Consider the following 12,613-nt stretch of genomic DNA (forward strand, 5'->3'; position numbering starts at 1 on the left):
ATCACAGATCCAGGAGCTTCCTACACATTTAGCGCTTCTGTCTTCTGAGTTTTCTGTTTCTGTGCCCACAGGTCAGACTGACAGGAAGAGAGCGTGGCAGAGCGGCAGCCGGCAGAGCCCAGATGATCATGGACGTCCGTCCACTCCATCTAAAGGCTTTCGCAGAGGTCAGAATAGGCTTTTATTACACAAGTTATGGCTCAGTTAAAGGGTTAGTTCACCCAAAAATGAAAATGATGTCATTAATTACTCACCCTCATGTCGTTCGACACCCTTAAGACCTTCATCTTCGGAACACAAATGAAGATATTTTTTGTTGAAAGCTGATGGCTGAGAAGGCCTCAGATAGGCCTCCATTGGCATTCAGTACACAGGGTTTTCCCTGGGTCAAAAATGGTCTTCGGTGGTGGCTGACAGACATGGTCACCCATACACACACACGCACGCACAGTAAAAAAAGTCCCCTACCCACATGATCTGCAAGCGCAATACTGACAATACATTTTAAATAAATTCAAAGAAAGTTTGTAACTTTTGCTTATCTTATTTTGATCCCACATGAAAAAATACTATAGTATATTATAGTAAAATTACTCTAGTAAATACTATAGTGTTTTTGAACTGTACTATAGTAAATATACTACAGTAAATAAACAAAGTGTAGTAAATACTATAATATAATACAATATACTACAATTTACTGTAGTATCTTTACTATAGTATGGCTCAAAAACACTATAGTAATTTTACTATAATATACTATAGTATTTCTTCATGTGGGATACCTTGATGTTTGTTTTTGTTCCTCATTTTTACACTATTTACTGATAATTGTTTTGGTATATAATCATATCAATATTAAAAAGTAGTTTTTAAAAAATGAACAAATAGCCTAATTTTCTGCCATATACAATTTCATAAATTTATCAGCTAGCTAACAACAACTTTGTTCTGGGTTCACCTCACAGTCTAAACTAAGTGATTTATAGGCTATTTATTTTACTACACATTATGAACATAAATAAGCTGAAAGACTGGATAATTAAAACTAACTCTTACACCCACTCTTGCTCAATTGTGTAAGCACACTTGTGTTCTCATTTCAGGTGTTCTGAGTAAATTTAAACTGATTCGTTAGTTCAGTGTTGGACAGATCAGTTGTTCTAACCAGTCGTTAAAATGATTCGGTTCATTAGGTTGCGAATCGGACATTAGCAGACGCGTTGTGTGCGAATCCCGTCTGTTAGAACATCGCGAAAGATTTGTCAACACACAGAAAACACTTCATAACTGGACACGATTTGTTTCCCGTTTATTGAAAGTATGCTTTATGTCAGCTGGTCAGAGAATCAGTCAATGTTTTTTGAGCGCATTTCACACCCAGCGGCAATGAAAGGAAAACATCGTCTGATAGCGCCACGTGCAACATGGATTCGGTCTTCCGACCTTTTGATTTTTATTAACGTAATATGTGAAATATTAGAAAGCTAAGAATGCTTATTTTGAAGACAGAGAGAGTGCGAGCGAGGGAGGAGCTCTGATCGTCTCTCTGTCACTCAGTTACAAGCGCAGCATCTATTCTACATCATTCATAAATCACAATAGCTCATCAAATAAAGCTTTGGCGGGACAAAAAATTTTTTGGCGGCCGCCAAAAAATTTTCAATGTAGGAAAAACCCTGGTACATTTACACTCACAAGACCCATAAAAGGCACTTAAAATGTCGTTACAAAGTCCATCTCACCACAGTGGCTCTACAATAATTTTACGAAGCGACGACAATAGTTTTTGTGCCAAAAAAAAAATCAAAATAACGCCTTTATTCAACCTCTTCTTGTCTTCCGTGTAGGCCTCCACGACGCATGCGCGAGAATATGACGTAGCGCCGGCGTTTGGGTGAACTAATAACCCTTTAACAAATAATGTGTCATTGAAAATAACAATTTCATGTGACCACTGACATTGATTATTAATATTATTAAAAATGTCTTGACCAGGCACCATGTCCACATCATATTTGTCCCTCTCTGAGGACAATATAGTGAGGCGGTTCTGCAGAGAGTCGTTGAGCCTTAGCAGCCGAGGCTCGTACATCACGAGCTCAACAGGTGAGACTGAAATAAGGCTGGGCAGTGTACAGTCACATTGAATTTCATTTTACTGGTGACCTTTTTTTTAAGTAAAACGTAAGTTATGTCATTTTATCACTGCCTAATTGGACGTCAGAGATGTTTCTAATCATTCAGTTTTGTTTTCTTCATTTCAGAAAAACCTACAGAATGTAAGAAGAGGAAACGAGTTCGTTCTTTCCTCAGGAACGTGTGTAAGGCTGTGAGGCGCTCGCTCCTCTGCTGTTGTCTCAGTGATGTGGATGTTGTGGAGTCTTTTGTTCCTCCAGCGGATCTGGAGCCAGAGCCCGATCCTGGTCCATCATCACCTGATCCAGATCACTCCGGCGTCAAGCCAAATAATGGTCAATCTGCAGACATTATTTCTCCAACATTGTTTTAAACAGAATTATTATCGTCTTGTTTGCACTGATATTTTTAATATAAAACAAAGGATCTAGCAATCACAGATCCAGGAGCTTCCTACACATTTAGCGCTTCTGTCTTCTGAGTTTTCTGTTTCTGTGCCAACAGGTCGGACTGACAGGAAGAGAGAGTGGCAGAGCGGCAGCCGGCAGAGCCCAGATGATCATGGACGTCCGTCCACTCCATCTAAAGGCTTTCGCAGAGGTCAGAATAGGCTTTTATTACACAAGTTATGGCTCAGTTAACAAAATAATGTGTCATTGAAAATAGAAAGTTGAAAAAAATAAAACATAAAGTAACAATTTCACCATTGACATTGATTATTAATATTATTAAAAATGTCTTCAGCAGGCATCATGTCCACATCATATTTGTCCCTCTCTGAGGACAATACAGTGAGGCGGTTCTGCAGAGAGTCGTTGAGCCTTAGCAGCAGAGGCTCGTACATCGTCGACTGGAGGTGGAGTGGCCATAGATCGGATAGCCGAAACGAACAGGGCAGTTGGAGCGACGAAGAGTGGATGTGCCATCCGCTGCCAGGTCAAGTTCCCGTCGAGCCAACGGAGACTTCAAATGGCCTTATGGAGGCTTCACCGGTGAACACGAGCTCAACAGGTGAGACTGAAATAAGGCTGGGCAGTGTACAGTCACATTGGATTTCATTTTACTGGGAACCTTTTTTTAAAGTAAAAGTATTATTTATTATTAAAATTATTAAAGACATTATTTCTCCAACATTGTTTTAAACAGTATTATTATCGTCTTGTTTGCAAGCTCATACATTTCTCATATTTTTTTTTTCAGACTCCTTTGAGACTCTCTATAACGTGGGAGAGATGATTGGATCCGGAACTTTTGGGAGAGTGTTCAAGGGAACACGGAAGTTTGATGGCAAAAAGGTAAAGCAATCTTGCTGAATTGTACAAACATTTTTGCTCTTGCATGCATCAAAACATTCTTAATACAGATGGGTTAATACTTAGATGCTCAAATCGTAAATGTTATGTGCAAAGTCAGGCGCTTGAATACCGTTATTGAACGCTGTTTTTTTTTTTGCAGGTTGCCATCAAGCAGATGCACAAGATTGACAATGATCGTTATCTTGATATTGTAAGTTGGTCAAAAGTTGTATTTGTTGTTTAAGTGCTGTTTGTTGTTTAAGTGCTGATTACTGTAGTCAATACACCTGTAGGAAGCATTAGGTGTAAATGTAATAGATCAATAAACCTGGAAAGGCTCTGATGATCGTGTCTGTAAAGATCAAAGAAAAGTACATTTAAAAATGATAGGTTTTCTTCAGATTTTTACCCAGCTAACCTTCTGTCTACTACTTTTCTCTAGCCCGGGCATCCCGAACCTCTCGTTACAGAAGTGGCGCTGCTGCTAATGATGAGGCATGAACCCATAAGCCCCTACGTCGTCCGACTGTACGACTGGTTTGAACATCCTCGGACATTCGTTCTCATAATGGAGTTCCCTGACCCCTGCGAGAGCTTGCTGGACTTCATCATTCGTCATTCGTGTCAACTGGATGAAACAACAGCACGGGTCGTCATGCGACAGGCTGCGCTGGCGGTACAGCACTGCATCGAGCATGGCGTTTTTCATAATGACGTTCATGCAGAGAATTTCCTGGTGAAGACAAACACGTTAGAGCTCAAGCTGATCGACTTTGGCTGCGGTCAGCTACTTAGTGGTGATGGCTACGAGACAAAAATATACCGTGGTGAGTATTTTTGGAGTGTGGAAACCTGGATGTAGTGACTTTCTGATTATTTGATGCTTTGAAGAAATTGCTCAACAATGTGCAAAAATGTCTTGCTCACAGGATTACCTTCTTACTGCCCACCTGAAGTCTTCACAGAATCTCGATTCCACGCCGTCCCAGCAAATGTCTGGGCTCTAGGGGTGTTGTTGTACCTGATGGTTAACGGACGTTCTCCCTTTGGCAATAGAACGGAAATCACACAGGCCAAAGTTACATTTCAGAACTCCAACTTATCCAAAGGTGAGTGAAGAATATCGATAAACACACACACATAAAGCAAAGGCTCTGTTTAGAAACAGGTAAAGGTGAAGTATGTAAGATGTTTCAAGTTGAAATACATTCAGTTTATAGTTCACCAGATGCTGTTTTCATAATTGCCAACATTCGTGTCACATGGTCATCATGACTAACCAGCTCTCTCCTTAATAAAATGTGTACAGAATGCAGTGATCTGATTAGCCAGTGCCTAGCCCGGGATCCAACGAAACGGCCGACGTTAGAGCAGGTGTTACAACATGAATGGATTAGAAATGATCTGGAGAAGTTCAGGAGAAGTTCAGGAGATTCACTCGATCAGTGATTTCAGGTGTGAGGTAGTGTAACAGACAGAGTAGGATTAATATCATTTATCTTCAATTCTGGATTATTTGTAGTGAGGTTTTCAAATTTGTGTTCATGTTCTTGTTATAGTCAAGTCAAGTCAGCTTCATTTATACAGCGCTTTATACAATACAGATTGTTTCACAGCAGCTTCACAGTAATAAACAGGAAAATAACACAATTAGTGATGCAATTGCAAGAATTCAGTTCTGTTGTAAATCAGCTAAAAAAAAAAAAAACATTCATGAGTTCACATGTTCATATAATCTTTGTATTGGATAGGAGATAACACTTGCTGTCCTTGGTGGAGGGCTTGAGCTCGAGACTTGACCAGAAGTCCAACCCCGACCTGACAGGAACCCAAGCCGATCCTGGTCCATCATCACCTGATCCAGACCACTCCGGTGTCAAGCCAAATAATGGTCAATCTGCAGGGGATGAGGGCTTCCCACTGATGACCAACCTCTTGCGGCCATACCCTGGACATCACATCCCACCAGAGAAAAGGGTGTTCAATTACCGCCTCAGCCGGGCTAGGTTGGTAGTTGAGTGCGCCTTTGGCATCCTCTCAGCTCGGTGGCGGATGTACCGCCCGTGTCATTGCAACCAGTCCAGAGGTTGCAGAGGTGTGTGTGAAGGCCACATGTGTGTTGCACAACTTCCTGCGCATGAAGACACTGGAAAGCAGGGGTGGACTGGGGCAAAAAAGTGGCCCTGGACTTTCTGGCACAAAGCGGCCCATCACACCCGGTGTGCAACGCACCTCACCATAAACCCACCAGCTCATTATACACAGGGCAATTTTAAACACAGAAGCTATTTATTAAAAAATATGAATTATATGAATTGTTTTATTGAAATGCTTATCATACTGAATGACAGGCATACTTCTTCAGGTTATAATTTGTCTTTCCTGGTGCACATGGCAAATTGTATTTTTTTTTTTTTGTATACAAATTTTGATTTCTCTTTTCCATACACTGTAGTTTAATATCATTAAGTTCAATACCTACCATAAAATCAGACCATATAAAATGCTATTGTCTAGAACAGAGTCCTGCACAGCTCCGATTTTGTAAACCCGCACCCGCCCGTACCCGCAGTGCTTAAAACCGCATCCGACCCCTTCTCCGACAACAGCACTAATTAAAATCCGCACCCGACCCGACCCGCTTAAAATAGAACCGACACCCGACCCGCACCCGCAATAAAGTCAGTTTAGCATATTACATTATAGACACACTTACAAAAATGTTTATTGCCAGCATACATAAGTTATTACACAACCATTAACTTAAGGACAACTTCGGGACATTCTAAAACGCTTAACGTGGCTTAATGTAGGTAAGACACTGTTATTAAGAGACCAAACTCAGTAAACATAATACTAATAACGTATACTATGTACAAAAGTACAAAAGTGGCTTAATGTAGGCTAATAAGACAGTGTTATTAAGAGACTAAACTCAGGAACCATAACAAAAATACTGTTCGATTGAACTGCGTGTGCTTGGTTTTGTTACCACAGTTAGCTGCGTGCTTCCTCAGCGATGAACTTCCACATTTGCGGCTATCTTTTCTTCAACTCCTCATGATCCATCTCGACGAGTGCAGGCAGAGCGCGCGCGCGGTTGTGATTCTCCTGGGAGGAGAACAAATAAACTGATATGGATTTGAAAATCAACTTGAAATACAGGCAAGGCATATTTTTGTATATGCATATTTTTAGGAACACATCTACAATATACATGCATATATTTTTATATATAGGCCTATATTCGTTTGCACGTGACTGTTTAAAACCCGTGTTTAGACCCGTGTTCTCCCTTGTCCGACCCGCACCCGTATCCGACACAGTAGGATGTTTTTCACCCGTTTCAGCAATATTCGCGGGTCACCCGTCACCCGTGCAGGACTCTGGTCTAGAAGACTTAGGATGTAGTGCAGAATGTGGATTGTTTTAGGGTGCCTTTCTAGTGGCTATAGTATCTAGACATCTGTAATTTTATGGAATAGAGCTCAAATAGTGGAAAAGAGTTTAAAAATGATATGAAAAATACAGCATATTAAAATGATTTCTGAAGGATCATGTGACACTTACTGAAGTAATGATGCTGAAAAGTCAGCTTTTACAGAAATAAATTACATTTCACAATACATTCTCATAGAAAACAACTAGGCCTATTGGAAATTGTCTTAATATTTGTGGTTTTACTGTATTTTTGATCAAATAAATTCAGCCTTCTTCTTTCAAAAACAATTTAAGAAGTCTTAATTATTTCAAACTTTTGATTACCAGTGTGTAAAATAATGCATGTAACTAGCAAATTATATATTTATTTTCATATGTCACTTTCCATTGGCCACTTGAATATGAAAGTTGCCAGTTTTAGCATGATATATGAGAAAGATATTTTGAGTATTATGAATCATTTGAAAATGATTGTGAAATTACTGAAGAAAGCCTGGAAACAGAAAGACAAACATTCCCTCTGATATGCTGAAAACTGCGACACCTACGCTAATGTTTCTTTGTGCATTCTTTGACGACGAATAACGTAAAAGGCATTATAATCTGATTCATTCTGAAAGCTCAACAGTAGTTTACATCCCTGGAAATTAATGTCCGTCGTTTAACATTTTTAAAATCGTTAACAGTCGGGAAATATTGCTGCCCATTGACTCGTATTCAGCTCTTACCTCGGCTCGCATTCAAGTGTCGCCCGCGCTGCTCGGCTGCTGTGCACAGTAAATCCCGCCTCGTCGAATTTGATTGGATATCGCAAACATTTTGACATTGACGAGCGCTTTTACACCACTGAGACACTGGGACTGAGCAGGCTATAGATTAGAGTTTTGCATGGAGTTTTGCCTCAAGAGGGCTGCGCGGGCCATTCGTCTGGGCTGACGGAAGGATATAGGCTACGTAGTTTTACTATAATTTATTCTTCATATATTTACGTAGCAACGGGCAGGCCCACATTGTCCAGCGGCCCACCGGGAAAACGCCCGGTACGCCAGATGGCCAGTCCGCCCCTGCTGGAAAGGGGGAGAAGATGCGCACACAGAGCTGAACCCACCATTGAGCCATCTTCAGCTCCTGAGGCCCTGCGAGATGCACCAAGGATGGGCTCCAACAATGCCACCCGTAGAGCTATCCAACTCCGAGAGACGTACTGTGCCTACTACTTCAACCAGGAGGGTGCAGTGCCATGGCAGCCGAATTCATAGAATACGCCAAAGGCTCTTTTCAGAGCCACAAAACCCAAAAGCTCTTTTAAGAGCTACCTATATTTTTCTTAAAAGTGCAGATTCCAAGTGTCATAACAATTATTTTTTACATAAAATTAACATGTTGGTTTTATATTTTCATTACCATGTCATAATGTACATAGCCTTTGCCCTTTCAGCCCTGTTTTCAACTAATACATTCATGATTTGAGCAGATTTTCACTGGAGAGAAAATACAAAGGCCTTCACAGAACAAAGAAACTCATACAGGTTTGGAACAACTTGAGGGTGAGTAAATGATGACAGAATTTACATTTTTGGGAGAACTATCCCTTTAAGTGATTGTATTGCGTCGACAGCGCTGTATGATACGACAAATTTAAAATACTTACTGTATTATTCTATATGAACATGAGAAAACAATACAGCCATACGATTATTTTAATATGTTTATTTTAGTGCTGTATGTATGTAATATGTATGTGTGTGTGTGTGTGCAGAAGCCTGGCCCTCCTCAGCACAGAAAGCCTACGAAGGGACGGCAAGAGGCTCTGAAAGAAAACCTCGTCTTCATCTGCTGCTGGTGTTGGAGGCGGCGGCGGTGGTGGATGTGGCAGCGTGGTCATCTGCGTCAGGGGCTCAATTGCTGCCAACAGTCCTCTCTCAAAAGAAGACATTTCCCTTTTTTTTTCTCTTCCTACCCTTGTCATTGATCTCGACAGTTTCCTCCTGCTCTGTCTGTCTGCCTGCATAGTTACAGCAACAATTGATAATCAATGAACATGGCATGATTTTAATGTCAAATCATTCTTTGAAATAATTTATTATATGACGTTATTACGCATTAGGTGTCAACGGTTGTGTGGCCTAAACTTTGCAGCATATGGTTCAGCTCTACACAGATTGACATTGATTTTCTAAATGACTTAACCCTCCTTGATAGTACTGAAATAATAATGTATTTGAGAGCTTTGTTAGGTTCTGCCTGCCTGTGTCACTGCCTGCCTCATCTCCTCTGCTTGAAGGGGCTTGCTGGGTGATGGCCTGGCTGTCTTCTCTGACCTGGCTGTCCTCCTCTGGCTCTGGACTGATGGACTGATGTGAAGGGGGCAGAGGTCGTCTGGGGATGTTGCTGGACGTCTCACGGTCATGAAGGAATGGTGTGAGAAATCCCAACACCGCCATGAAACGCCAGGGTTGGGTCCCAGGCGACCCTGCCCCACTCCTTGTCATTTCCCTTTCTTTTTTCTTCTCCTTCCTAAATCTGTCCCCCAGTGACTTCCATCGGGTCCTACATGTATCCTCTGACATGCAAAAATGTAAATAAATTAAACAATTCATTCAAATACAACAGGTGTTGCTCAAGTGTTTAAACTTGTTTAGTTATTAAAATAAGAACTGAATTAAACATGCCAAATAAAACAGGTTCTGGTATAGATTTCAATTATGCAAGGTTCATAATAAATACATTTTTTTAAGCGTTTACCATCTACCAGCCAACTGACAGATAAACGGTCAAATCCACCTTCCACTCAAATATAATTCATTATTTTGTGTATGAAAACTGATCACTTTAATATTTTATTCCTCATTTGGCTGGGCGATAGCGCCTATTTGATCCACACATGATATGATATGCTGCCTGTCATTCAATGATAAACAGAGTACACGGACAGAATACAAGCATGATACATACCAGATTCTCCAACCGTCTCTGCCACCTCCTTCCAGGCCTGGTGTCTCCGGTTTGTGTCCCAGTATGTAAACAATGATTGGTCGTAAAGGACCGGGTGATTACCCACCGCAATTATTAGCTTTTCCTCCATTTTAGATCGTTCTTCACTCTTCATTCACCAGTGTTTTAAACGAACGCTATTGGCTAGCGTCTGCTCTAGGATATTTGCATAGGGTGATCTGATTGGATGACGCCTGCGTTGGCGCTTGAAAAGTTGAGAAATCTTCAACTTTTGCCGCTTGCAACCTATGCTTGCAACGCGAGTGAAGCGACGCAACGGAACCCACAATTCAGTTCGGCAACGCATGACGTCACCCATTCAAAGTAAACGAGAAGCGTTGACTACGGCTTAACTCCAAGCTTAACTCCAAGTCTTCCAGAGTCAAAGCCGATTCAAAAGACCGCTGTTCGCCAGCTTCTGTGTTTACGAGTGGCACGCAGAACCTCCGCAACTCGTACCGTCATTATGTAAAGCCCGCCCACCGACTCTACACACGCTGTGATTGGCCTGACCAGAGTTTGGTTTTTCCCAACGGGGTAATCCAGCCCCCGGAAAGTGTACCTTCCATAGGGGCAGCCATTGCTAACCAAGCCATCACCTGCTGTTAGCATCCCATTGACTCCCATTCACTTTGGCCTCAGGGATATGGTGTTGGCTGATCGCGGCTTTGACATAAAGGACAGTGTGTGGGACTTATGTGTGCCGAGGTAAAGATCCCTGCTTTCACAAAAGAACGCTGTCAGCTGGATGCAAGAGATGTGGGGAGCACAAGAAAAAATGCCCACCTCCGAATTCACGTGGAAAGGGTGATTGTAACCGTCCGCAACAAGTACACTATTTTGTCAGATAAAGTACCGATTCACATGGTGTTGCCAAGCAAGGACGAAGACATGACATTTCTCTATAAGATTGTGTAACGTTATGTATGTTGTGCTCTGACAAACATGAGCCCTAGCGTTGAAATAAAATAAATGTGCATTAAATACAGCCATAAGTGTCTGTTGCATCCATACCCACAATCTTCAAAATAAATATACTTAAATCAATATAATGTGCAAAAGCAAGAAGTGTCACACAATCGCAATAACCGTATAATGTGCAAAAGCAAGAAGTGTCACACAATCAGATATTTTTCAGTGTTTATTTGCAAGTAGTGCAACCCGAGAACACAGAGCGGTGCAGAATGCTTCAAGGTAAAAGGTTAACGTTACATAGGCTTCATGATCTGCAGCTCCTGAACCCATCCATTTGTGAACTGCAAATTTCATATAAATCCAAACCGTTAATAGTTCCAATTTTGTCCATATACCGGTCCCTGGCTTCCCTATTTAACGTATCCCGGTAAATTCCACATCATTTTCGGGATTTTAACATAGTTTTTCTTTCTCCCAACTCTGCTTCTCCTCGTTCGATTTGCTGTATGTTTACATTCGCGAGGCCATCAACATGGCCGCCACGTCCCAGAATGCAACGCAGCGCCCGAGCCCTATTTGCCTCTTCCCTGACATCTTTGAAATAGAGAAATGCAAGAATTAATACTATGCACACACACACACACACACACCCACACACACACACACACAAAGAAATGTTGAATTAAATGAAAAAAAAATATATTATTTATTTATTTATACAAATTAGTGTCATTAGTGTAATTTTTCAGATCAGAACCTTGTCCCCACCCAAACCACTGTTGCCGTCGCCAAAATCTCACTCTGAACTCAATTCAAAACTTGAGAGCCCTCTATATATATATATATATATATATATATATATATATATATATATATATATATATATATATATATATATATATATATATATATATATGTAAAGATTCACCATTACATGTTTAATTGTTAATTTCCACAGCACTAAACTGAGATGTACAGTAACCATCCAAAACATTCAACAGATTTATTTAACTTGAGGACAATTTATTTAGACGGTTTTTGTGACCTCTTAAACTGTGCAACTCTAAAAAAACAAAAACAAAAAATCAAAAACGATTTAGATTTTTTAAAAATATGTCCATATAGCTTTTCTAAACTCTATTTTAGAGCATCAAGTTGACCTGCATTAAAATGAGAAATGTTGCTTTGGCAGCAAGCTGAACACACAGTATTTATTTCAGAGTTAATTCAAAATGTAGTTGATTTAATAAAACAAAATATATATGTATGTATATATACATGTATATTTGTAAGGGAAGAGGGCCCGTTAAGAGACACCCGTCGACCCCAGCCAGATCGTCCGTATGCCAGGCAAGGAGATCAATGAATGGGGTCCGGATGCAACAGCAAAACTTCCATTACCAGAATCCATTGTAGTTTCGCCGACTATATATACACCTAACAATCAACATCGTTTCTCCTTGACGGTAACATACAATTTAGCCCGCGACTTTTACACGTTTGCTATACTTGCACAATCAAATATAGACATATGAAACATAAAACGAATGCATATGCTCTCTTTATTCGCTTAATATGCCGTTTTTAAATCAAAAAACGGTCGTATTAACCATAATGCTTTGCGGCTTCCGCCGAAAAGCCTTCCTACTGGCCAATCAAATAAAGAACACAGCTACCGAACAGCCAATCAGAAAATAGCATTGCTGTATCCGGGTAAGATTGAGATATTCCAGCAACAACAGCGTGTTTCGTTCTGCCCCCTACTGTTTGTTTAGTTTAATGTTTTCTTTCCAACATTTCTTAATTGTATTATTCAAAACTATGTTTTA

The 12,613-nt window shown here is 40.5% G+C and overlaps 1 protein-coding gene and 1 long non-coding RNA gene across 2 annotated transcripts; both read left to right on the forward strand.

The window, feature by feature from the left end:
* Positions 1-2,026: 2,026 nt before the first annotated feature.
* Positions 2,027-2,693, forward strand: LOC307142200. The gene is made up of 3 exons (XR_013818440.1): positions 2,027-2,109; positions 2,268-2,474; positions 2,644-2,693. It is a non-coding gene; the product is annotated as an uncharacterized lncRNA (long non-coding RNA).
* A 198-nt stretch (positions 2,694-2,891) lies between these two features.
* Positions 2,892-4,551, forward strand: LOC307142586 (serine/threonine-protein kinase pim-2-like; the record flags this gene model as incomplete). Its single annotated transcript, XM_079843564.1, has 5 exons — positions 2,892-3,150; positions 3,340-3,434; positions 3,595-3,645; positions 3,877-4,261; positions 4,364-4,551. 5 exons carry the CDS (start codon positions 2,892-2,894, stop codon positions 4,549-4,551), a joined length of 978 nt encoding a protein of 325 aa, XP_079699690.1.
* Between the last annotated feature and the right edge of the window lie 8,062 nt (positions 4,552-12,613).

This window comes from Gobio gobio, assembly GCF_949357685.1.
Source record: "Gobio gobio genome assembly, chromosome: 18".
Classification (NCBI taxonomy): domain Eukaryota; kingdom Metazoa; phylum Chordata; class Actinopteri; order Cypriniformes; family Gobionidae; genus Gobio; species Gobio gobio.